General features: G+C 38.9%; 1 protein-coding gene across 4 annotated transcripts; it reads left to right on the forward strand.

Moving 5' to 3' along the window:
- Positions 1-5,843: 5,843 nt before the first annotated feature.
- Positions 5,844-27,406, forward strand: coro1cb (coronin, actin binding protein, 1Cb). 4 transcript variants are annotated; one of them, XM_047372270.1, is made up of 12 exons: positions 5,844-5,990; positions 9,021-11,245; positions 21,320-21,519; positions 22,638-22,760; positions 22,921-23,050; positions 23,214-23,395; positions 23,496-23,615; positions 24,127-24,231; positions 24,307-24,452; positions 25,688-25,745; positions 25,878-26,129; positions 26,454-27,406. In XM_047372270.1, the coding sequence occupies exons 2-12, from the start codon at positions 9,031-9,033 to the stop codon at positions 26,571-26,573; spliced, it is 3,651 nt and encodes a 1,216-aa protein (XP_047228226.1). In that variant the 5' UTR covers positions 5,844-5,990; positions 9,021-9,030; the 3' UTR covers positions 26,574-27,406. The 4 variants fall into 4 exon arrangements, with proteins under 4 accessions (XP_047228226.1, XP_047228228.1, XP_047228227.1 ...); XM_047372272.1 differs by lacking the exons at positions 5,844-5,990; positions 9,021-11,245 and adding an exon at positions 16,347-16,415; XM_047372271.1 differs by lacking the exons at positions 5,844-5,990; positions 9,021-11,245 and adding an exon at positions 16,357-16,669.
- The last annotated feature ends 64 nt before the right edge of the window (positions 27,407-27,470 follow it).

Genomic DNA, 27,470 nt, shown 5'->3' on the forward strand with positions numbered 1-27,470 from the left:
CATTATCCAGGTGGCAGCATATCTGGGTCCTGTGTGCAGGAGCATGGTAGCAGCATAGCTAGCTTATCCAGGATATCTCCCTCTGAGGATTAGTCAAGCAAAGCAAAGCCAACTTCATTTATAAAGCACTATAAAAACAGCTGGCACTAAAAGTGCTGAGCATAAATGATGAGTAAGGTAAATAAATAAAACCATCAGAATAAAAAACAAATTTATTGTAAGAAGAAATAAATAAATAAAGAATAGAATAATATAGAAGTAAACATAGCAGGAAGAAAACACGACATAGACATGAAGAAAATAAAAATGAACTTTTATTTGGTCAAAAGCCACATAAATGAGGTAGGTCTTTAGAGCAGATTTAAAAATGCTTAGTGAAGCGGCCTTTCAAATTTGCAGATGCAAAGCGTTCTATAAGCTGGGAGCTGCAACGACAAAAGCTCTTACCCTCCTGAGTTTTTTTGCTGTGTCCTTCGCACCTCCAACAACAACTGATAAGCTGATCTGAGTGACCAAGAAGGAGAGTGCAAGTGCTATAGATCAGAGTCATCACAGTTTGATGCTGATTGGCAACCTTGGCCTCGGACCACACCTGGCTCCAGGTGTCCTGGCACCAAGGACACATCCAAATTGGGCATAGGGCTAGCTTGGAGACCAAGGGAGTTGTGAGATCTTCAGGATTTGGTTTAAATGCAAGAAGATTATTCTTGCTACTTTATTTAATGATGAGAAGTATGGAGGACAAGGAGGAGGTGCAAGCAATAGTGGTGAATAATGGGATTTAAAATATAATTTCGCAGTAGTCACAGCACACTTTATGAAACATTATTTCGGGCTTCAGAGCCTTGGCGTGATGAAGGTGGTGTCTACTACTACACAGCAAGGCTGAACCTGATGATGAAGGTGCAGAAACCTATTTTTTGTAAATTTATGTCAGTAAAATCCTGTAGACTGTGAAGAAATACCTTCTACCTTCACACTAAAAGAAGGTTCTCTAAATTAGACTTTTTTTTAAGACCGCAGATATTTGCAGTTGCACATCAAGCAGTCATTGATTTAGAGCTCCTCTTATATTCAGCCAATCACTTTTTTGTTCAGGAAATATATCAGCAGAACATTCAATCTAAAGAAATGTTGATAATAATCTTCCTTATTGTAACGGAGGTAAAACTAGAAAAAGTTGGGAAATATTCCATATTTATGATGAGAGCAAAGCTAGTTTTTAACATAAGCATCTATCCCACCTCATATTTGTCCAGTTTCTTGGACGTTGAGCCACGACTCGTTCCTCTTCAGGTTTTTCTGTGCAACTGATGTTCTTTTTATTTAAGGCTGAGCCTGAATGATGCCTGTTGTTGTGCTGGAAAAGCAAGTTAGATTTGTTGTTCTGGCTGTTCTGATCACTTCAGGGAAAAAGAAGAACTGAAAGAATTGTTGCTGATTACTTATATCTACCTTTTTGTGTTATTTTACACATTTCTATATGTCAGTTAAGAAAACACAGTTTTCTTAACTGACATATAGAGAGCTGCAAGTTTGCTCCTATGATTAGATCATAATACTTTTGGTTTCTCTCGAGTCATTTGGTCCATTCCCACGATTATTTGATCATTGTGTACCATAATGTTTAACAAGTATTTTTGGCAGATGCTAATACCACACGTTTGAGAGTCTAAGTGTGATCGGGAGATAATATTGAGTTGTACGTTTGCAAGCCGTTGTGACTAATCTGTTTTTGTCAGCATTGAGGAAAAATAATTAACTCACTTTATTTATAACCAGTTTAGTTCTCTTGGCAGAAAAACTAGAATTTCATAAACCTATTTGCCAAATTTCCACCTTTTCTTTGTTTAGATTTTATGACATCTAGTGGTAAAGCTGCAAATTGCAACCCCCTAAAAAAGCCTTCATCTTACCCTACTTCAGAGCCAGTGTTTGGTTTGTCCTCTTTTTGGCTGGTGTACAATATAGCAGGCCATACATTTTCATGTATTTCACTCATTAATATATCATCATAACTGTACCACGCTGGGATGTTTTAAAGCTAGTTAAGCATCAGCGAGCTGTAGCCTAGTTCCTTTTCTTGGGTACAGTTACCCAAATGTAGTTGATATGGGCCACTGTAATATTAAGGAATCCTGGTTTTCTTCTTTTGCATTGATCACAAGAGTGTTCCTGTGTGATATGCTTTCAAGATTGTTTCTATTTTGTTTAAAAATATATTTCTGAGAGTCTGTTTATTAAACTCAGGTGGAACTTGTAAAACATGGGTCTTTCACGCAGAGGCATGAGGTTTATGTCCCATCCGGTGCTATTGTTTTTTATCATTTTTACAATCATTTCTGGTTTATTTAGGGTACCATTGTTTTCTTTTTTATCTCTACTGTCTTAATGTTTGGTTATGTTTTTTAGACTTCTATGAGCTTTCAGTGGCTATTTCGTATGGTTGTACTTTTACAGTTGTCGGTTTGTGCACATTTTTGGCCATGAAAATGAGCTATCTGCCACAGGACATCTCGTACACATTTTCACAACCAATAAATTTGAATAATCTTCTATAGCCCACTCATTTTCTGCTGCACTGAAATGGGATTATGTGACTCCAATAAACAATGCCCATCAGCAGAAGTTATTCTGGTTGGATTGAGGGGTCATAATCATAAAGTGTTGACTTCCCCAAATGGACATCAGAACCACAATTATTGGAAACTGAGTTAGAATATAAAAGCTGCAGAAAATATTCTTTTATTACAATGAAAGATAAAGAAATATGCAGCCATGCCACAGTTTTACAGTTTCTGTTACCTTGTGCTGTATGCGCAAATACATCAGGCTCCTTCATCAGTAGATATTGATTTACTAAGACGTATGACAGCTGCTCTGCTTGATACTCTTCTGACAGTCTTTCTGTTTTCAGACCACAACAACATATTTGTTTAGCGGTTTGCCTCACATTTTAAATATGCTTTCATATTGAAGTGCCTTAACTGTGGCCACAGCTCTGTTGTAAAGCATCACAGCCTTTGCAGAGAGATTTTCAGTAAATGGGTTGATCATTTTTGTTTTTACCTTCACTCCTTGAAAGGTTATGCTTCTTGCAGTATTTAACTCAGCACATGAATATTGTATGCAAACATGTATGCTAATACCTGCTAGCATCTTCTCCCTCAAAACTCACATAATTAATGGACTTCCATTTATTATTAGCCTATAATGACACTGCATTTGTTATTGTTAATCTTGCCGTATGCTGCATTGGTTCAGTAGCTGGCTGAAGACCTTATTTGCTGGAATAAAAGACATCATTTGCATCAAAATGTTACAAATCAAGAGCTTGACTTTAAGATGCACCATCTGCATAAGTCTTTCTTCAACAGTACATCAGCTTAATGACAATATTAAGAAAAAATGCCAATAATGCTCCTGTGTATCAAGAAGTACTTGTGAATATTTGTGTTTTTACCACAGCAAAAATTATCAGCAATCATTGTAATTTTGGGAAAGTATTTTCCAGTTGTGAATTTGTTTATTTAATTATTCATTTTTTGGGTTGTTTTTTTGTTTTTTTAGTTTAATTGGTGCCAAATATCAGGCACCAAAGGACAATCCCAGTTATGAGCCGGACATAACAGTGAGGACAGTGTAATGTAATTTAAAGGGGGAATTTTGGTTATTGACTGTACAGAGCACAAGTATTTCCCAAAGCATGTGAAATTTAGACGTGTGGTAAATGTAGATTAAAACACACCTGGAGAGCAAGCTAATTTAATGTTCCTCTTTTGTTTTTCTGGGTATTTCTGTGTACTGTATCAATGTTCAGATGTATGCACTTTTTTTACAGTTTGTTAAACTGTGTCCAGTCTAATGTGTATATAATGGAAATAAATAATTTTTTCTGTAAAATTTAAGCCATTAAGCGGTTTTGAATGCTTAGAAAGTTCAGTGAAATCCTAATATTTTGGACAAGCAGTGTGGAGTTCCTCATGGCTCTATCCTTTGCCCACACGTTTTTCCCTCTTATAGTTTTTGTAACCTTTTTTAAAAACTTACACATTTTTTCACATGCTAAATAAATGCTCTCAAATTAGAGATTATATTTTAATACATTTCTAAGATCATGCTACTGTATACGGAGGACCGAGAAAATGTAAGCAAATAACACAGACGCTGACATCCTGTTTGAGAAAGTGTTTTATATATATATATATGTTTGGTGTCAAAATGATCTGTGAATTATTAATACTTTATTTAAAACGCTAGGTATAGGCAATGGATGGATGTCAGAACTGCAGTTTCATGGCCCACTTCTTTTTAGTGGTGTTTTATAGAATGATTTTCCTCCTTTGTCACTTTGCTTCATAATTTTATAACATTTCTCATGATATACAAAACTGTTTTAAGTTTTTGTCTCTTATGGTGCAGTGCTTTGGTGTAAATGGTTTGTTCATATAATGCTGTTTTAACCAGATGTTTACATAAACTGCAAGACATAACTATTTTTTCCTCTGACATTAAATCTGACTAAATATTTCCTTTTTTATTTCTGTTAGGACTACCAACATTAACTCTGTTTACCAAATGCCAGAATTATGAGTGAATTTTTATAGGGAATTCTTTAAAACTTTCTTTCGTTTCAGATTTTGGTAGAATTGTCTTTTAAATTCCACAATTGAGTGAAATTTGTTGTGTCCTACAAGCTTTTCACAATAACTGGCTATAATTTTGGCCCATTCCAACAGAGAAATGATCTAACTGAGTCAGGTTTGTGGGTCGCCTTGCTCACACTCCTTTTAAGCTCTGCCTACTGATATTCTATGGGACTCAGATCAGGGTGTTGGGATGGCCACACCAAAACACTGACTTTGTGTGCTTAAAGTAATTTTTAACTATTTTGGTAGTATAGTAAGGGTCATTTCAAAAAGATTTGAACTTCCTGGCTGATGTCTAATGTTCTCTCCTGATCAAAGCATCTATTTTGTAAGGCGAACCAGTACCCTCTGCAGCAAAACACCCCACTACTTCATAGTTGGGATGGTGTTCTCAGGCTTGCAGCTTTCCTCTTTTTTTCTCTAGATGTAATGGTGGCCATAATAGCCAGACAGCTTCTTATGTTGCTGTTGGAGTAATTGCTTCTTCCTCTCTGAGTGGTCTTCCAGGCAGTGTGGTACAAGAGTTCTTTCACTTTCGATACTGCCAACTTCTTCACAAGGTATTTTGCTTTTGTGTGGTTACATTCAAACCAAAACACATTCATTTCCGGGACATAGAACCCATATCGTTCCTAAACAGTATAATCTTTGGGCATTCCCATTCTGGTAATACTTGCATATAAATGAACCAGACTTATGAAGGTCCACAATTCTCTTCATGATATCTTGGCTAATTTTTGCTTTTATTTTTCAAGGATGCCACACAAGGAAGGTGTGTGTTCTAATGTCCCTTAAAATACATCTACAGGTGGGTCTGAAATGTCGTGAAGAAACCAGAAAAGAACCAGAAACGTATAAAGCCATAAACTAATCATCTGGGTTTTCTAAAACTGTTTAAAGACATCGTAATCTTATTACTGACTTAAAACAGGAGACATTTTGTCTTATTTTAATGTGAGAAAAAAAACTGTTTACATGTGTGTTTTCTATACAGTGTATGTACATATCTGGTTTCAGCTGTTCATAAAACTGACACTGGACAAGGTAAAACTGTTCCCAAATACAACATGTAGGTGGATTTACTGGGGAACATAGGAGGGAAACTGTCATTAAAGGAGCTTTTAATGTGATAATAAAGAGCAGCAGCAATGACACAAAACAGATCTGCCTGCTTCTGCTTTGACTGTCTCTCTTAGTCAAATGGACGGAGCAGAAGCCACTTTTATTGAATTAGTCAAATGAAGTCCGGCTGACCTAACGGGGCAGGTGACTGCTAGAGGAGTGATCTCCCACACAGCCCAAAGTCCCATAGGACGGCGGTCGGGCACAACATCATCTTAGGTAAGTATCCAACTCTATTCTTTGGCTTTTAGATGTTCTAATACCATTAAAACTTGTTAACACTCTCATTAACTGTGAAAAATGAGTTAAATAATATTAATAGGTAATGTTTTTTGTTTTATTGTTTATATATCTGTTTAAATGTTAATGGTTGCTTTCTTTTCCCATAATAATAGAAGAACCTTTATCTGAGACATACAGCGGGGTCAGACCTGTGTAAAATCTGGAGTATTTCTTGAGCTTGTGTAAATAAATTTTGCCACCCTAATTTTGCAGCTCTTTTTATAATTGTGAGTTCGGTCTTGCATAACTCCATGTAAATTTTACTGTGCAGCTTGATCAGACATCTGAATATCACCTTGAACTATTTGAATTTGAGCTTATTACCAAAAGAAGAGTCAATTTTGCAACTGAAAAACAAGGCCTCTTCTAAGGAGATAATAGTTCGGATACTCTTGGTCACAAGGCTCTTATAAACTTATAAACTTGCTGGCTTACACTGTGAAGCATGAGAGACACGAACATGGGGAAATGAGGGAAGGTTTCACTAGCCAACACCATGAATGCCTCCCACTGCTGCCATTTTAACACATCCATCTCAAAATAACACTTTCAATGCACTGAAGCTGCAACAGCATGTATCTGTCGAGCTGTTTAACTGACATCAACCACACACCAGATGAGAGATGCAGTTAAAGCATGTTAGCTAATACAGGGATATAAGTAGTTTAAATTGAACAAAATGTGGCAGTATTCCCACGCTCTTGTCAGGAAAACTCAGTTTCACTGATCCTGACATTTATATATTTGGTTCAACCTTTCGTAATTTATCAGTTTTACCCTTATCCAGTACATTTCCATTACCCTTTAGACAGGGAAGACTGTGAATATACTTCATCTTTATTGTATCATTTATCTAGTTAAAACCATATCACCCCGAATCCTACAAAATACTGTCTAGAGCCACCAATCCTTATCAACTTCTCTAAACACCTGCCATATAAAATTATTTTTTAATGGTATATTATTTTTAGAACATAAAACTTTTGCAGAAAGAGACTGAATACATTTTTTGAATGGATTTTTCCCTACTTTTGGAAAATTGAGAAAGAAATGTAGTTTGCGCCGTCTTAATGACAAAAGATATTACAATTACCATGAGTGCCATTCTGTTGTGGAAAGTCTTTGCAGATGTTGCATAAAAATACACAAAAAAGCTGTTAAAATTAGCGGTTTTCTTACCTGTATATTTGAAAACACATCTCGGTTCTATATAATTTTTCACCAAGCTCATTAAGAGCTAGTGCTGGAGGCTTAAAGAGTCAAATATGACTTCCAGAGCTGCAGGTCACAGTCCTCTGCCCACAGTGAAACACGGTGGTGCCAGCATCATGATGTGGGGATGATTTTTTTTTTTTTTAGGCACAAGGGAGCTGGTCAGAGCTAATAGAAAGATGGTTAGAGTTAAATACATTAAACTCAGGACAAAAAGCTGCTAGAAGTGGCAAGATAGTTGATAGTGGTGCAGTTCATCTGCTGGCAGGACGGACAATAAATAAACAGCCAGAGCTACAATTGGAATGGTTTACATAATAGTATGTTCATGTGTTAGGATGGCCCAGTCAAAGTTCAGAGTTAAATTAAATCGGTTGCAAGACTTGAAAAATGATGTTGTCCATATGAGTTATTTTGCAAATCTGGATAAAAACATCAGTCTCTTGGTGTTCTTAGGTGCCGAGGACACACCTCAAAAGACTTGTTGCTGTCACTGCAGACACTTTTCAGATTTTCATTTCCAAAATAAACCATTTATCCACACTACTTTGTGTTGGTCAGTCACACAAAGTCCCAATAAAACACATTTAAGTTTGTAATTGTATCATGACAAAATGTGGAAATTATTTAGAGGTGTGAATATTTTTGCAGGTCAGTACATGACACAGCCTAACTGTAATGGCAACAGCTTACTTTTAAAGCAAAATATAAGTCTCTAATGTAAGAAGGAGATTCTTATAGCTTAAAAATTAATAAAGGGAGACAATTAATGTTTTCGCTTTGACTTTTGATTTAATTTTGTAACCTTTCAAAAACTGGAAATCTTTTAGGGTTATTTGTTAAAACTAGAATAAAAAATGGCAGCATTACATTGCTAAAAAAAATTATTATATTAATCGATTAGCTTATTAATTGATTAGCTTATTTTAAATCAAATTTACATGGTATTATTTCAGCAAAACTACCAGTTATTGCATTATTTTTTTACTGTTTAGTTGTAGTGCTTTCTTTGTGAGTTAAAAATACTCGAAACACCTGACAGTAAAGTCAGTTGAGCTGTTTTCCCCTTGTTATAATCCCTCATGCACCATCCGTCATGTCTGCAGCTAAAACGGGCTCGTCAAACCGCAGGGTGAACAATTCCCCTCATGTGTCAGAGCCTTTGTGACTCGAATCACGTATTCCCGGCGACCTTTCTGTAGATCCCGTCACCAAAACAATCATAAACATTCAGACAGTCTGAAGGAAGGCACGCAAGGCACAAACAAACCTTGTCAACACAGTGTTAACTGGCAATGTGGAGTGCATCAGGACAGAGTAGGTGTGCCCATATTAGACATACGGGTCTGAAATAAAATCAAAGCTCATTGATGAGGATTTAAAGAAAAACAAGATTTATTTATTTAGTTGACATACATGCCTGCAGGCGTGGGATCATTGGATCATATCTGACCTTGGCACCTGGCAGCTGACCCCCTATCAAGCTTATCTTGTTTCCTTTTTGGCCTCTTGACTCACTGGCAGCAGTCAGGTCTGTTTAATTATAGCCCCTGCAGCATTCCTGTCTGACAGAATTGGAAGAGAAAGATAGGGAGGCCTTGGAAAGCCAATTATAAACAGTGGAACAATATTTAAAAACAGAGAGTGGTTTGAGATAATTAAAGCTGAACTGTAAGATACGTAGTGTAATTTCACTTCATTCAGGATAGAGGTGCATCCGTCCTTTATGTGTGTGTTTTGCTTTTGCATTGACAGAAAAGCAGTCATGGGGCAGAAGCTGGAGAGGGTGTCTGAAAGGGATGAGGAATCCCTTGATAATTCAGACTGGTCCGAGCAAACCGGAGACACGCGGCTCTCCGAGGCTGCAGAACAAGATGAGTGCAGACATCACGAGGATGGCGGTTCTGTGTTTTCCCATCAGAGCATTGGTGGTGTTAGAGGAATCAACATCGGCAACTCAGGGCTGGCTGTCATTTCTTCACGTACAGACCCCCAAAGTGGGCAGCCAATCAGGGCTCAGGGTCAGCAGGAACACCTTCTGAACTCTAGAGAAGGGTGGGTGGTTCCGGGCAGGGAGACAGCCTCTCATGTTGGGGAGTCAAAGAGAGTCTTAAGCTTTAAGGAGACAAGACAAATTTCCAACAAAAAGCAAGGCTCTGTTAAGGGGGCTGCAGTCTGGATTGAGACTGCAGCAATGGATGAGCAGGAAAATCTGAATTTTTCTGAAACTGGCAGCAGCAGGGGTTTAACAGCCTCATGCAACCCTACTAACGAGGAAGACTTTGTAGTTCTGGAAAGAGATGAAAACTGGATATCGAATGATGCAGAAAACAATACTCCAGGTCATCACAACAAACCTGGAGATAAGGAGGATGGTTCTCAAAGCTGCAATGAATCAAAACTTTCACAGCCTTCCAGGATTACTCCTCAAGAAAGGAATAATGACATTGCACATGCTAAAAGTTCACCCGGAGACAGTTTAGAGACAGAAAAGGGTGGTCATTCGACTCAAGTGACAGGCAGCAGGTGTCAGCTAAAAGGAGTAAGTTGTGTCCGGGCTGCTCAAAGCAAGACAACTGGTAAGGGAATGGCAGAGACGGACCAAAATATTGCTGCTCCTATGAGGGAGGAACAAAAGAAATGTAAAGATCAGCGACAAGAAGGTAATCAGAACCATGAGAACAAGTTTGCTGGGGCTGTCTCCAAGAGGGCTAAAGCTGGAGTTCAGGGCAATCATTTATTGTCTACCAAAAAAGATAACAGCCAAGCATTTGATAAAGTCACCAGCTCTTGCCCTTCACAGCCTGAAATATCTCACTCTGGACAACCACAGCTGCAAGACAGCCACCTATTCACACCGGAACAAACTAACTCTATGCCTTCTTCATCTCAGCCAGGGAGCTGCAATGAAAAGATGCAGATTGCTTGTCTCAAGAAGGAGACTGAGCTTGTTTGCTTCTCTGCTGTTGTCACACCTCCACCTTACACTCATCTTTTACCTGGGAAAGACACAACCAAAACAAGTTCGGTCAATACATCCAGTCCTCCAGAAGCACCGTCTGCCTTGTCCACTTCCACCAACGACTTTATGCCAGCAGAACAATCCAAACCCAAAGGTCCACCTCCTCCTGTTCCCAAAAAACCTAAGAACCCATTCATAAAGCTTAAAACTGCACAATTAATTTCTACTGATGTGCAAGGAAGAGCCAAACACCATCTGCGATCAGAGGACAGGGCAAAGAGGAGACACACGTTTGATTTTAACAAAGTTCCTCTGTATGGCACATCAGCTAATCAGGACATGTGTATGCTGTGGGACGAAAAGGGCACATATACTGTACCAACTAACTTTCGCCGATTGTCAGCTGACATCAGTCCCTGGGACCATCTGTCTCTGAGGGACATGGATGACCACTTCGGAGATATGATTGATTATGAATATTGTGTGCGAATGGCAGGGTTGTCTCCAGAGGAAGAGCCTCAAGACTTGGACATGATGCAAAGACGAGTGTTCCTCGAGAGACGATCCAGGCGCAAATGGTCACCTCCTCCTATTACGGAAAGGCCACGACATACCCTGGCAAAGCAAGTGATCACAACAGATAGTGAAACTGAAAACCCAACATCTACACTTTCAGAGAAAAAGGAAACAGAACCCATCTTCCTGACTGACAGAGCCCTCATGCAGGTGAATGCAAACAGCCAGAGTGAGCATCCTAAAGATTTAACAGATCCCATCAGCAACAGAGACACGGGAAGATGCAGTGATGTGGGTTCCTACAAGCCGGTGGCAGAAATTGTGAAAGAAAAAAACCAACTGCACAGACTGCAGGGTCGGGTAAAACCCGAAGGGCCCAAAGCTCAGGTTCGTCTGGCAGAGCAGAACCCAACTTTGAAAGTTTCCCAAATGAAGAATACCTTTGATGTCCCAAAGAAATCTAAGGAGAGGCCAGTGGAAGTGCAAACACCTCCAAAGAAAGGTAGGAACCACAGCTATATTAAGCTAGTAGATGGTCAGACTTTGCACTTCACCCATATATTGACACTCACCAAACATATACACAAAAAATATTGTTCTGTCCCAAATTTTATATGTTTTAGTAAAACCTGTCTCTCATTTAGAGGCCATGTATTCAGCTTGATTTAAAAAAAAAAGTTTTTACTGGTAATATGCAAAGTGGCAAAGGGACTGGCACCTGATTGGTAGTGCGACAATAATCACAAACATAACAATAAAGAAAATTTTACTATCATACAGTGGCATAGTTCAATAATCAGAGAAATTATTTTCTCACATTTAGCTAAATATTCCATATATTTTGAAACCAGACATTCATTCTTGATCAAACTTGCTCCACATTTTATCAAGTACTAACGTGAGTATTAATGTTAATATATTTGCCAGACCATCACTGTGATAATTCCACTTTTATATCTTCCTATGTTTTCCCTGTTCTGATCAGTAAACTCATAGCCTGGTACCCAGAAACAAGCAGGTCAAGCAAATACAGTAAATCATCCCTTCTGCTTCTGATGTTTTATGTTTTAAAGACATTTATTTTAAGTTTCAATGAGTCTACAGCATTATCATACTATAAGAGGTATAAGAGGAATGTTGAAGTTATTTACTAACCTAAACCAGATCTAGTAAGCGATTTAAGGACTGATTATTGAACTAAACTCTGCAGAGACCATATATGCCTCCTAAAAGTCTAGGACTCAAATACTACTGGTCGTCTGTCCCTTTAATCAGTATCCCCATCCATCGGATATTATATTTGCATTTTCTGCATTAATAAAGACTCAGTAGCACAATGCAACATCCTAGAAATCACAAAGGAGGACCACAATGAAACAGATTTTAGACTTATTCCTTTTGTAGTTTGTACCCAGGTGAAGATCACTTTTATTACTGAGAGAAATAATTTTGTTGTAAGAGACATCTTAGCTCCAGTTTCAATGTTTTATAGCATCAACCGATGACTCCTTGGACCTAATAGAACCAGCACCAACTGTCCAAGGGTCTGAAAACCTTCTAAGAAAGAAACTTCAAATGAAAGCAACCAAATCAGATGCAGAATAGAATGACGAATTCACCTAACATGCAAGAGGAAGCATGCAGACACCACAAAGAAAAGCACAAAACACAAAATGTTCCACAATGCCACAAAAGAGACATAATGGCTTTAAAATAAATGAAAAAAACTCAAGAAAATGCTGAAAAGTACATTTTTGCACCAACGAAATGTCATGGGAAAAAAGGCACATACTCAAAAGAAACATGGAGAGCTAAAAGGAAACAAGGAGAGGCATACATTTACTATCAACAGTATACAAAAGGTTTGTAATTGAAGTCTGTTTTGCTCTGATTCCTTATAATGTTGAGTTGTGTGTCAAAACTGCATGATGCATCATGGGTTTTTAAGTCGACAACTCCAGTTGAAACTCCCATATATATATATATATACACACACAGTATATATACAATGCCTTGCGAAAGTACTCAGCCCCCTTGAACTTTTCAACCTCTTGCCACATTTCAGGCTTCAGACATAAAGTTATAAAATTCTAATTTTTTGTGAAGAATCAACAAGTGGGACACAATCGTGAAGTGGAATGAAATTTATTGGATGTGTCAAACTTTTTTAACAAATAAAAAACTGAAGAGTGGGGTGTGCAATATTATTCGTCCCCTTTACTTTCAGTGCAGCAAACTCACTCCAGAAGTTCAGTGAGGATCTCTGAATGATCCAATGTTGTCCCAAATGACTGATGATAAATAGAATCCACCTGTGTGTAATCAAGTCTCCGTATAAATGCACCTGCTCTATGATAGTCTCAGGGTTCTGTTCAAAGCCCAGAGAGCATCATGAAGACCAAGGAACACACCAGGCCGGTCTGAGATACTGTTGTGGAGAAGTTTAAAGCCGGATTTGGATACAGAAAGATTTCCAAGCTTTAAACATCCCAAGGAACACTGTGCAAGCAATCATATTGAAATGGAAGGAGTATCAGACCACTGCAAATCTACCAAGACCCGGCCGTCCCTCTAAACTTTCATCTCGAACAAGGAGAAGACTGATCAGAGATGCAGCCAAGAGGCCCATGATCACTCTGGATGAACTGCAGAGATCTACAGCTGAGGTGGGAGAGTCTGTCCATAGGACAACAATCAGTCGTACACTGCACAAATCTGGCCTTTATGGAAGAGTGGCAAGAAGAAAACCATTTCTCAAAGATATCCAGAAAAAGTCTCGTTTAAAGTTTACCACAAGCCACCTGGGAGACACACCAAACGTGTGGAAGAAGGTGCTCTGGTCAGATGAAACCAAAATCCAACTGTTTGGCCACATTGCAAGCGATATGTTTGGCGTAAAAGCAACACAGCTCATCACCCTGAACACACCATCCCCATTGTCAAACATGGTGGTGGCAGCATCATGGTTTGGGCCTGCTTTTCGTCAGCAGGGACAGGGAAGATGGTCAAAATTGATGGGGAGATGGATGGGGCCAAATACAAGACCATTCTGGAAGAAAACCTGTTGGAGTCTGCAAGAGACCTGAGACTGGGACGGAGATTTATCTTCCAACAAGACAATGATCCAAAACATAAAACCGAATCTACAATGGAATGGTTCACAAATAAACGTATCCAGATGTTGGAATGGCCAAGTCAAAGTCCAGACCTGAATCCAATCGAGAATCTGTGGAAAGAGCTGAAGACTGCTGTTCAAGAACGCTCTCCATCCAACCTCACTGAGCTCCAGCTGTTTTGCAAGGAAGAATGAGCAAGAATTTCAGTCTTTCAATGTGCAAAACTGATAGAGACATACCCCAAGCGACTTGCAGCTGTAATTGCAGCAAAGGGTGGCGCTACAAAGTATTAACGCAAGGGGGCTGAATAATATTGCATGCCCCACTTTTCAGTTTTTTATTTGTTAAAAACGTTTGACACATCCAATAAATTTCATTCCACTTCACAATTGTGTCCCACTTGTTGATTCTTCACAAAAAATTAAATGCTTTATGTTTGAAGCCTGAAATGTGGCAAAAGGTTGAAAAGTTCAAGGGGGCCGAGTACTTTGGCAAGGCACTGTAGTTATACAGTATAGACCAGAAGTTTGGACACACCTTCTCATTCAAAGAGTTGTCTTTATTTTCATGACTATGAATATTGTAGCTTCACACTGAAGGCATCAAAACTATGAATTAACACACGTGGAATTATATGCTGAACAAAAAAGTGTGAAACAACTGAAAATATGTCTTATATTCTAGGTTCTTCAAAGTAGCCATCTTTTGCTTTGATTACTGCTCCGCACACTCTTGGCATTCTGTTGATGAGCTTCAAGAGGTAGTCACCTGAAATGGTTTTCCAACAGTCTTGAAGGAATTCCCAGAGATGCTCAGCACTTGTTGGCCCTTTTGCCTTCACTCTGCGGTCCAGCACCCCAAACCATCTCGATTGGGTTCAGGTCCGGTGACTGTGGAGGCCAGGTCAACTGGCGCAGCACCCCATCACTCTCCTTCTTGGTCAAATAGTCCTTACACAGCCTGGAGGTGTGTTTTGGGGTTATTGTCCAGTTGAAAAATAAATGATGGTCCAAAGAAAAATAAATGATGGTCCAACTTAACGGAAACCAGATGGAATAGCATGCCGCTGCAAGATGCTGTGGTAGCCATGCTGGTTCAGTATACCTTCAATTTTGAATAAATCCCCAACAGTGTCACCAGCAAAGCACCCCCACACCATCACACCTCCTCCTCCATGCTTCACGGTTGGAAACAGGCATGTAGAGTCCATCCGTTCACCTCTTCTGTGCTGCACAAAGACACGGTGGTTGGAACCAAAGATCTCAAACTTGGACTCATCAGACCAAAGCACAGATTTCCACTGGTCTAATGTCCATTCCTTGTGTTCTTTAGCCCAAACAAGTCTCTTCTGCTTGTTGCCTGTCCTCAGCAGTGGTTTCCTAGCAGCTATTTTACCATGAAGGCCTGATTCACACAGTCTCCTCTTAACAGTTGTTCTAGAGATGTGTCTGCTGCTAGAACTCTGTGTGGCATTGACCTGTTCTCTAATCTGAGCTGCTGTTAACCTGCGATTTCTGAGGCTGGTGACTTGGATGAACTTATCGTCTGCAGCAGAGGTGACTCTTGGTCTTCCTTTCCTCGGGCGGTCCTCATGTGAGCCAGTTTCTTTGTAGCGCTTGATGGTTTTTGCGACTGCACTTGGGGACACTTTCAAAGTTTTCCCAATTGTTCGGACTGACTGACCTTCATTTCTTAAAGTAATGATGGCCACTTGTTTTTCTCTACTTAGCTGCTTTTTTCTTGCCATAATACAACTTTTAACAGTCTATTCAGTAGGACTATCAGCTGTGTACTGTATCCACCTCCTGCACAACACAACTGATGGTCCCAACCCCATTTACAAGGCTTGATATCCCACTTATTAAACCTGACAGGGCACACCTGTGAAGTGAAAACCATTTCAGGTGACTACCTCTTGAAGCTCATCAACAGAATGCCAAGAGTGTGTGGAGCAGTAATCAAAGCAAAAGGTGGCTACTTTGAAGAACCTAGAATATAAGACATATTTTCAGTTGTTTCACACTTTTTTGTTCAGTATATAATTCCACATGTGTTAATTCATAGTTTTGATGCCTTCAGTGTGAAGCTACAATATTCATAGTCATGAAAATAAAGAAAACTCTTTGAATGAGAACTGGTCTGTACTGTATATATATATATATATATATATATATACATATATATATATATATATACATATATATATATATATATATATATATATATGAGTCATTTAAATGGCCGCAAAAGGCCCCTATAGAGTAGGAGAATGGGGGACGAGGGGAAGGGAAAGGAAGGAACTTTAACACAAAAGATGTTGCTCAGTTTGAAATCTAGTTGTTTTTTTGTTTTTTTTGTGTAGTTCAAGAAAAGAAAACGGTGCTACAAAGACAGGAGAACATACTGACGTGTGCGTTTTTGTGACCCTCACCATTTCCATTAAGATCATTGAGAAATCAGATCTGGCATTTGGTTTGCGCATGTGCCGTAGCCCAGTGTATCCTGGTGAATTTAATAACGGGATGAGAATAGAGTACGGCTAGTAGTCTTCTGCAGGTGAGGAACGGACAGTGGATGCTTTGTTTCTTAACTACTATCTTTGACAAGATTTAAACCCTGGTTACGTTTACCTATTGGTAGTTGAGAGGGGGCTATAAGAACCTTGCAGCTGGGCTCATTTTTCCAGCGGAGACAAGGGATACTGAAGCACCGTCCTGCAGGATAAGGGCGAGCCTAAACTGCCACATTCATGTGTTGAAATTGATTTTTCATCCTGTGTGCGTTGGAAAATCTTGCATAGATTTTAGAAGGTAAGTAAGCTTAAACTGTGTCTTTTTACATTGTGCAATTTCGCGTTTATTCAGTAGTCTTTGCAGCATCCATGAGAGCTCGTTGGATGGGTTTGGGAATGGGAGCAACCCAAAAAAAAAAAAAAAAAACCTGGGTGGAAATTTCTGCACTTGCGTCAGCTGGCAGCGGTCCATCGCAGCTAACGGTTAGCAAACCTGCTAACCCACCAGCAGCCGGGATGCAAAACACACGTCAAGGCGAAAGGACGACTTGTTTATCTCGATACTAGCTCCACATAACGCTATCAGCTCCTATTGTTCAGCCTCCTAACGGTGAAACGTCTGTGTCGGTGTCTGTTGACGGGACCAGCCCCGTTACAGCTTCCAGCTGCCGCCACATTGAAGTCGGCTTCCGATTCGCAGCTTCGGAGGCAGCTGAGTAAAGGGTCATTTCGCTCTTTTTAAAGACTCTGCACCGACTCTAGTTGCAAATCTAAAACACTTAGAATGGTCAAAACTAGACTGAATTATTCTGCACTGCCTATAAAACATAGCTTGCGATATGTGAAACCTTTATTCTGTAACTTAAAAACTCAAACTATCTCATCTGAAAATAAGTTATTGAAATAAGATTTGAATATTATTAAACGTAAATATTTTGTGTGGTTTATGAAGTGTGATATTTTTTGTATAATGTTTTGGCTTTGTGAAATTCATAAGATTAATTTAATTATTTGTAGCTGGTTTATTAGGTTATTCGCAGGGTTCGTACGGGTACGTGAAATCCTTGAAAATGCCTAAATTTTAACAAGGTGTTTTCAAGGTATAGAAATTGATTGATTTCTGTATAAAGTCCTTGAAAGTGTTTGAATTTTTTTTCCTTGCCAGTTTGGTAATAAAGAGCACTCTTAACGGTTTGATTAAAAACCTCAATTTATTTTAAAGGCACTAAACAGAACGATGATTTTGCCTTTAACAAAGCCTTGCTGCTGCTCAGAGTGGGTTTGCTTCTTTTTGTAATACCAGAAAAGTGCTGGAAAAGTTTGAAAACGCTTGAAAAGTGCTTGAATTTTACTGTGCGAAAGGTGAACAAACCCTGTACTTGTGAAACATGTAGGGAATAATTCTACATAGATTAAAAATAGTCTAATCTACTATTTATTATTTGTAAAAACCTTTTCTTCTGTGTAAATGCCAAACAATGCATTGACATAGTGTTTATTTGTATTATTACAGATAAAGGATTCACATAAGATCAACTTTGTTTTAAATAATCTGTAGGTAGTGTTGAATAACTTAATCCAGCTTTAACCATTCTTGGCATTTTCGATTTTGAACTACAGCAGACCAAAGTTAGCCCCAAATCCTTAAAAAGTGAAAAATAGCGTTTAGTTTACAAATCGCAAGCTAACTTCACAGTTCACCCTCTGGTTAACCCATGAGTACGGTTAGCAAGCGTGGCTAACATTTAACTAGCATTCTCAACTTTACAACGTTAACGACGTCGCTTAGTAATATCTGGCAGCGTCCTTTTGAAGCACTACTATACCTTCATTGTTTTAGCAATTTTAACGCCCATTTTTTAAAGCACAGCTCCATGGGAACAATAGCTAATGCTGCTAGCATCGCCTGCTAGCTAACCATTGTTTAAAAGCAGAAGCGTGCAGCGCTTCCTGCGCAGCTTCCATTGAAAACACGAACTGGAATTCAAACGTTCCGCACGCCGGCGGTGTGATAGGCTAACGCTGAGTTAAAGCGACAGCGGCTGTGTCTAGGGTGGCTTTGCACACACCCATTCACTGCTAATGGTAACGTCATGCTTCTGCGTGGTTTTTGACAGCACAGATGATTGAATTGGCTTTTACCCCACTTTAGGACCACAGGAGTCCTAAAGTGGGAGGCATCAATTAAAATAGGAAAATGAAAATGGTTAATGGTTGTTTAGACTGTTAGGAAAAACTGTTGTATAATGACTAAAATAAGACGTGTAATGTTCCTAGTGTGACATAATTGGCTACAGACATATTGTTTTAATAAATATGTTTTATTCTCAATGTGTAAATGCCAAAAATGCATGATATTGGTTCTACTAATGTATGCAACATAATAATATGAGTCACAAAATGAGCCTGGAAACATATAAAAAGAATTCAGGGGGAAGACTGGATAGATATTTGGGAAAACAAAAACTATCTGGACCATTAAAAGTTTAAAATTAAAGCGCAGCAACATAGACACTCTTTGACACAAGAGTGCACAGAAAGAAGAAACACTACTAACAGTTAAAATTTGATGATGCAATTTTTAATAAAACCACGTAAGTTTGTTTCCGTGCCAATTTATATCACCACTTCACGAGGGTTTGGTGAAGTATTTTGATTAATTATGGATACAAACAATCACAGAAATATTGAAATCTCATTTATAATGTAATTTAGACTTTATATTACACTCTATTTAGTATATTTTTGTTCTGTTCCTTGTTTGGGCCTTTTAACTATAATTTAATACTAGATCATTTGAGCCCTGTTTAAATCCAAGGATCTCTGAACAGCCTTCTGCTGTTAAATAATATTTATTGAATATGTATTTTTTTTTTTAATTTTACAGTAGATTCTGAGCAGATTGTTGAAAAATTGCTTTAAATCATTGGTTGCCAAACTGGTAAAGGTGTGTCCCCACAGCAGGTACAAATTAACACTCAGCTGGGATTAAACAGACTGTGACTGATGGATGCTTTTCTCACCTAAAGAAGTCAGGTACAAATTGACCAAAACAGCTGATCTATGAAATGGCAAATGGGCAAGATATAATAAATATAAAGAAAGTGGACCTTGGACAAACCATAATATAGGCAGGCAAAAAATAAAATGTGACTGTATAGACTAGTCTTCCCAACCATAGTCCTGAGGGTTCATGATCCTGTGTGTTTCCCCTGCTCCAGCGTATTTCCTCCTTTACATATCAGCAGTTCTGCAGAGACCTTCCAATCATCCATCAAATTCAAACTAGTTTATCTGAAGCAACCTGGCGGTCAGATGAGACTAAGATCAAAGCCGCTAGATCTACATTCATTTATGGTCATCTCAGTCCCAAAACCTAAATCCTACAGAAAACTTGCGGGTTGAGCTGAAGGCAAGAGAGCGTGTGAGAAGACCCAGGACTCTGGATAATGTAGGCAGATTATGCAAAGATCCCTCTCTCTGTATGCTCCAACCATATATAACCTGTTGGTTATATATATATATATATATATATATATATATATATATATATATATATATATATATAGAAAGTATGGGTTCAAATACATTTGACAGATCTACCAGTTCTTTCTGTACGTGCTGTAATAGATAGCATAAATTTTGGATGTGCTTTAGTGGTAATTTTATTTCCACACCACAGATGTGTGCAAGAATAATAATTAGGAAAGTGCAAAATGCATCGAAATGAAACTATAATAAAAATCTGTCTACAACACCTGATGTGACCAAACCAAAGGATGCTGTCAGTCAGTCTGTGCACACCCACACAGTCATAAGATAAACTCAAAATAGACCAAATAATTGGCACATATGTGGGTGAATAATATGTATGTAAGGGCTTTGAAACAACAGCCGTCCAAAAATAATGCTGGAGTCCCATCAGAATAAATATTGAGCTTCAAAGCATTGTTTTAAATGAACAGTTGGAGCAGTGAGAGCCGAAGAAGCAGCCAGAACATTGTGTTTAAAGTAACACTGAATCAAGCTGTTTGTTAACGTAGATCAACGATGGGCATCAGTTCATGAAGGCTGCAGCAGTAACAGCCCATCTGTGGTGCATTCACAGGAACTGATGCAGCAGTTTAAAATTATAACATCCGTTATGACGGTTTAGAGCCTCCACCCCTGCTTCTTATTCTGTAGAACCCTAAAATAAACGACAGTCAATGTTTAGGCATCAAAATAGGAAAAGTGTGGACAAGAGGAACAGAGGTTTAAAAAAATCCATTTTAATATCCTGTTATCTAAACTTTATATCCATTTATCATCATTACATCAACCTGTTTTTTTCTGTCCATCCATCCATCTCCTTTTAATCCTGGGTTTTGCAAAGTTTGTATGTAAAGCCTGACCTCTGTAAAAATATCTGCTGTAAATCTATAGTAAACTGTTGTGTTTATACCTTAAACTTGAAAAACAATGATTTGAGAAATTTGAAAAAATTGTCAGAAAATCGATGGGATTTTGTCTTGAACAATGTGTAGAAACCTGGAATTTAAGGCAAATCTGCCTATGCTGGTGCACGTTTTTCATGAAAACGGTAAGACACAGGATAGAAACAGGCTAACTTAAAGAAAATTTTAGTCTGTGCCTGTACAGCCCTAATTGAACTGAGGCTAACAACCTCCTCCACCTGCACAAGTCTGGAAACATACACTGATGAAAATAAACGCAGCAGAAGAAGAGATGTTTCTCCTGTACAGCATACTTTAAAGATTTGCCTGTAAGTGGCATTGATGTAGCATAAAAGATCAAACCCTGATGTAATTAATAAAGACATCTATCATCTTCACTGGCATTTCCCCTGGAGGGATTCCCATTTTCAACTTCCTGAAGAAGTAAAGGCTCTCGTTTTTGACGGAGCAGCTCAGACTCAGTGTTTTCCTGTTTGTTTTTCTGACCACAGATATGTCGCGGCGAGTTGTGCGACAGAGCAAGTTCCGTCATGTGTTCGGTCAGGCCGTGAGGAACGACCAGTGCTACGATGACATCCGTGTATCCAGGGTAACCTGGGACAGCTCCTTCTGTGCAGTCAACCCCAAGTTTGTTGCCATCATCATAGATGCAAGCGGAGGAGGAGCGTTTCTCGTCCTTCCTTTAAATAAGGTATTCAATGTTGGATTTTTACTGTGGATTTTAGAAGGTGCACTTAAGTGTTCAGTTTCTAATTAGTGTTCAATTTTTTCAAAGAAACCAAATTCAAGTAACCGTGGTTACCTCAGTATCCATTTGTTAGAACCTGAGTTTGGACATGTCACTAAAATGTGACATCAACCCCAGGGTAATGGGAGGATTTTCTAAAGCAGTGTTTCCAATGTTTGGGTTAGGATCCCACTGTGAGTCATGAAAGACTTTGAGTTTGAAAAACCGTAGGCACAAATTTAAAAAATACCATGATTGTTGAGGTTATCTGTTGTCATTTTAACTTGTTTAGCAGAATTTGGATCCTTCAACCACCGATAGCCTGGGTCATTACCGTCTACCACAGAAGATAAAAAGCTTTTGAACCGGTGTTTTAAAGAATGGTGTAAAATATACTTCTGTGTTACCTTATTTATTTATCTTGTTTTTATAGTTTTGGACTCAGAGGAGATAAAAGAGAAACAACATCAAGATTTGGCTAAGCGTGAACTAAATGTGTTACTTATCTATTTAGAAGATGTCTGCATGCATTATTACTGCAAATGAACTGTGTTGCAACTATAGCCCTATAACACATCCTATTATGAATGTAATTCAATGTTTGAAAAAGTGTTAAAACAACAAACATTATTGTGCTGTTGATAGATTCAACTATTTAATAAGAAGCCAGAGAAAGTGTCATTGTGATTGAACTTTTCTCCAGCTTTATAGACTATAGTGTAAAACACCGCTCCGCCTCCTCTACCTGCTGCTGTACACTGCTGGTCAGCTGGCTAAAAGAATGTGTCCTACACATTACCGTTCTATGAGAGATCAAAAAATTGGTCAATTTGGAGTTATTTCCGGCGGTGAAAAACAAAGGCAGTCTTAGTGGGGAAGCTAAAGGAACACCGTCCATCACTGTTATCAAAGTAACGCTATTTTAAAACAACAGCTGGCCAGCCACTAGCAGTTTCTCTGTTAAGCTACCAACTGCAAAAACTGTCCACTGATGTGTGCCTTTGTTTATGCACAGTTCTGTACAAACCCACATCATCAACCATCCGTCTGTTGGTATTACCAACCTCTGTTGTGTCTCTTAGACCGGCCGCATAGACAAGGCGTACCCGACAGTCTGTGGTCACACAGGCCCAGTGTTGGACATTGACTGGTGTCCTCATAATGATCACGTCATTGCAAGTGGCTCGGAGGACTGCACAGTCATGGTAAGGCCATTTCGGTGTGTTCATATTTTCAAAGCAGATTTTTGAGGGTTCTATTACTTGTTAAGGGTTTGCTTATAACAGAGTGTATAAATATGATTTGTGATATTATTTATAGAAATTAGTTTCTCTGTGGTTCGTTATTTCTCTTCATTTGATGCAGGTCTGGCAGATCCCCGAGAATGGACTGGACGCCGCCCTGTCAGAGCCTGTAGTGGTGTTAGAGGGCCACTCTAAAAGGGTCGGCATTGTGTCTTGGCATCCCACGGCTCGCAATGTTCTTCTCAGTGCCGGTAAGTTTGGATTGAAACCTCTCAAATCAAACTGAAACTGTTATCTGTTGGTTCTGCAGTTCACCAACAGCTGAATCAAGAATAGAGCCATTTATTTGAAAGATCCCTGTTGCATTGTTGTGTGTGCAGTAAAGCTGTGAAAATAAACCTGTTTTTATTTCAGGCTGTGACAACCAGGTCGTCATCTGGAACGTGGGGACGGGAGAGGCCATGATCAGCCTGGACGACATGCACCCGGATGTTATCTTCAGCGTCAGCTGGAGTCGCAACGGCAGCCTACTGTGCACAGCCTGTAAGGACAAAAAGGTCCGCATCATCGACCCACGTAAAAAGAAGATTGTGGCGGTAAGTAAAAGCTCTGGTGTATTAGAGGTCGATTTCTCTCCAATAACCACATATATAGAGGTACAGTTTTACAACCTGACCAGTGTGTTTCTGCTTTTAGGAGAAGGATAAAGCCCACGAGGGAGCTCGACCAATGAGGGCCATCTTTTTAGCAGACGGAAACATTTTCACCACTGGATTCAGCCGCATGAGCGAGCGTCAGCTGGCCCTGTGGAAATCTGTATGTGTCTATCGTTAGCCTCATTTGGTCCTCTTTAATCTAAATTTACTCTCTGCCCAAATTCTGATCACAAGCACAAAGCCTAATCATTAAATCTTGACATTAGTTGTGATGTGCAAGCAGACAGAGAATAAAAAACATAAATAAGTTGTTGAGTATTTTATAGGTCAGCATTATAATCAAATTGGAAATAGATACATTAAATAAATTCAGACATGTATCTATTATTAGGTAGCTGCAGACCGGTAAGATGTTAGATTCAATTAGATTTTTCAGGACATGTAAATCTAGAACATTAAACATTTATTATTTTCCATCTAAATGCCAAATGTTCCTGCTGAACACCTCATCTCCAGTAGGGGGCGTTAAATACCAAGTAACATTTCCTCATAGCATTCACTTTCTTACATATTTTTTCTTAGTTTTGTTTTATAAATATAATCCCAATCATACCACTAAACGTCCATCTGAACTGCACCATCTCTTTAAATATGTAAATGTCTGTTTGCAGGACAATTTGAATGAGCCCATATGTGTCCAAGAGATGGACACCAGTAATGGAGTTCTGCTGCCCTTCTATGATCCAGACACGAACATAGTCTACCTGTGTGGAAAGGTAGATGCCAATAAAGATCCTTTATTGTAATTTTCAAGTGTTAAATAAAAACGTTCACACGTTCTGTACCTGCAGGGGGACAGCAGCATTCGGTATTTTGAGATCACTGATGAGGCGCCGTTTGTTCATTACCTCAACACCTTTTCAACGAAGGAGCCCCAGAGAGGCATGGGTTACATGCCCAAGAGAGGCCTGGATGTTAACAAATGTGAAATCGCAAGGTATCGAGACATTACTGGTTTTTTAAACTGTTTATTGTTTTTCTTTAGGTTCAGATGAAAAAAATTGTGATATTAACCCACAGACTTTTTATTTGCAAACTTAAGTTGCAAATGCTGGAATAAAAAAATACACCAAAAATAAAACACAGGATGTAAAGTTGCAGAGCTCAGAATGCTTTATATTCTTTTCTTAAAAACAGTTTCTGCTTACATTTTTAAAAGCAAATGGACATGGATTTCCCTTCCTCAATCACCAGAGAGAGAGAAACACTGTTTTAGACAACCCAACTTTTAAAGCATTATAGGCCATACCACTACTAATCAAAAGCGATTGATGCAAAATTCACTTTCTTTATACACACAGATATACGTCATTAACTAAACTAAATCTCTAGAAAACAAACATTTCCATATTAACATTTAATTGTTTTTAAACTAAACCCAAACACAGTCCAAGACATCACCCCTCCCACCAGTCAATGTGGTTTTTCCCAGTAAGGCTGATTGAACACACCAGTTCCTTGTCAGCACTGTTCATGGGCGCGCTTCCATGGCAACACATGACCAGGTGACCTCAAACAGGAGAGAGTGATGAAAAAAACATAATCTATAAGTTAAATGAATAAACATATCAACCAGGTTTTAGCCCTTCATTAATTAGATCACTGCAAATCAAAAGTAAAACATTAATTCATTTATTTATTAATCAAATTAATCTGGTGAAGTTTTCATTCAGTCAGTAACTTTTTCAGCACATATTTGAATGGCAATGTTGATAGGAAAAAGTGAGAGATTACATTTAGCTTATTTGTTTTGTTATTATATGTAATAATATGTTTTTATTCCAAAAAAAGATTAGCACAAACAACCTCGAAGCAGTTTCCTACGAAGAGATATTTATCATATTTATCAGCCAGGTTTGATACACTTTTAACTGACATGCTGATATCCTTTTTAGTTGCATCAGACCATAAGATGTGTCTTTAAAAAATAAGGTGTTAGTCCCAGTATGGTAAGTGGCCTTTCAGCCCACGTTAGGACAGAACTCGTTTCATTGTGATATTGTCATAACAGTCTCTTACCAGCTTCAGCCAGCATCTTCACAAGGTCTTTTAGTTTGGTTCTGGGTTGATTCACACATTTCACACCAAAGTAGGATCATCTCTGAGGCTCAGAACCATGGTTGGATTCTATTGACTCTTATATTCACCTTTTATTATCTGTTATCTCTTTAGGTTTTATAAATTACATGAGAGAAAATGTGAACCAATCATCATGACAGTCCCACGTAAGGTAAGTTTGTTTTAAATCCATCATGTCTTTTACTGTACTGTAAGCTGGTTGGTTTTTCCCGTGTACATTCCTAATCATTTACCCCTGTTTCCTTTTTGCCGGACCTTTCTTCCACCCCCTGCGCCTTCCCAGTCGGATCTGTTCCAGGACGACCTGTACCCGGACACGGCCGGCCCCGATCCCACCCTGGAGGCAGAGGAGTGGTTCGCTGGCAAGAACGGAGGCCCGATCCTGATCTCACTCAAACACGGCTATGTTTCCACCAAGAACCGGGACCTAAAGGTGGTCAAAACCAACATCCTGGAGAGCAAGCCAGTCACAAAAGCAGATAGCATCCCCACCATCCCCACCATCCAGAAACATGCTTCTCCACAATCCACTGTTGTAAGTGTTTGCAGAAAATACATTAAGCAAAACTGTTATTTTTGTAAAGGTACATTTTCTGTTAATATGATGTTTTGCTGGATTTTGTCTTGTTCACAGTTACAATTTTGGTTGGGAAAATCGAAGAAAGTTAAGGATAAGCACAAAATCTTGTTTCTGGCTCACAGTTTAGTGCAGCTGCAGGGAAAAATAAATGCCATGGTCTGTCCGGATGAACAGATGTTATTTTTTTCTGCTTCACGATCCAAATTGTTATTTGTCATCTGCAAATCTGAAGCAGCAAAGTTACTTCCAATAGCTCAATATTTCTGGTTGCTTTTTCAGAAAATGGAAGACAAACTGGAAGAGGTACTCCGAGAATTCAAGTCACTCAGGGACCGCGTTATCCTTCAGGACCGCCGGATTGCCCGACTTGAAGAGCAGGTCGCCAAGGTTGCCATGTAAGACGCACAGACTCTTGCCAGGATTGCTGTTGTCTTTGGGAGTCAGCTGCAGCCAATTTCTCAAGATTCGGCTTCACCAAGCTTGGTTTCCGTCCCATTCCGTCGAGACCAAGCCCACATTCCAAGACGAACTTTATTTTTGCTCATCGGCCCTCTTGTTCCACACTCTGCCCTGACACACTCACAGAGGAGAGGAAAAACTTTTAGAGCTCATGGTCATATCCGAAGAAAAAGACATTTTTGTTTTTAAAGAAGTCTTAACTGTTTTATTTTTTTAAATGTGGTGAAGTATTCTCATGTGAAGGTTGTACCTACTGCTCAACAACTGTAGCATCAGTATTTCATTGTTCTTATTGCGTTGCCAAATATGAATTGTGTGCCGTTTCATGCACTGCTTTTACGTTGTTGGTTTTTCTCCTCCCTGTTGTACATTCCATTCACAACCTGGTAGAACATTACAAGTCGAGCTGAATTTTTGTTTTTTAATTTTAAACTGTAGCTGTCGGTCTGTTTTCTTCCCACCAGTTTGCTCGTTGGCATCAGTCAGATTAATGAATGTGGAAGAGATCCTAAAACAATTTTCTCCTGTTCTCCTGGGGGTTTAAATTGACCACTGGGGTCCTAATGTTGAGATGGAGGCTGGGTAGATGTTACATCTTCCTGCTGTAAATGTTGTGAAAATGTTGTGGTGCCTCTTGTCACTGTTAAGGGTCAAACTAGAGCTGCCCTCTCTGGTGCATATTGGTTTTTTGAAGGGACCCCTCACAGCCCGTGTTTTACTGAAACGTTGACAGAGAGTTCTGTGCACATATTAAAAAATTTTACACATGAAAACGTTGGCTCTTTTCCTCTTTATTTCACTCTCGTCTGTCAACAGTTTTGCATTTCCTCTATTTGA

The sequence above is a fragment of the Girardinichthys multiradiatus genome, chromosome 8 (genome assembly GCF_021462225.1).
Source record: "Girardinichthys multiradiatus isolate DD_20200921_A chromosome 8, DD_fGirMul_XY1, whole genome shotgun sequence".
NCBI classification, from domain to species: domain Eukaryota; kingdom Metazoa; phylum Chordata; class Actinopteri; order Cyprinodontiformes; family Goodeidae; genus Girardinichthys; species Girardinichthys multiradiatus.

What these genes read in the sequence shown, in the direction of transcription:
- coro1cb (XM_047372270.1), top strand. Translation starts at nt 9,031, where the DNA reads ATGGGGCAGAAGCTGGAGAGGGTGTCTGAAAGGGATGAGGAATCCCTT. An exon ending in GCAAACACCTCCAAAGAAAG is followed by an intron (nt 11,246 to 21,319) that starts GTAGGAACCACA and finishes TTCTGACCACAG; the next exon opens with ATATGTCGCGGCGAGTTGTG. An exon ending in AGCTGGCCCTGTGGAAATCT is followed by an intron (nt 23,616 to 24,126) that starts GTATGTGTCTAT and finishes GTCTGTTTGCAG; the next exon opens with GACAATTTGAATGAGCCCAT.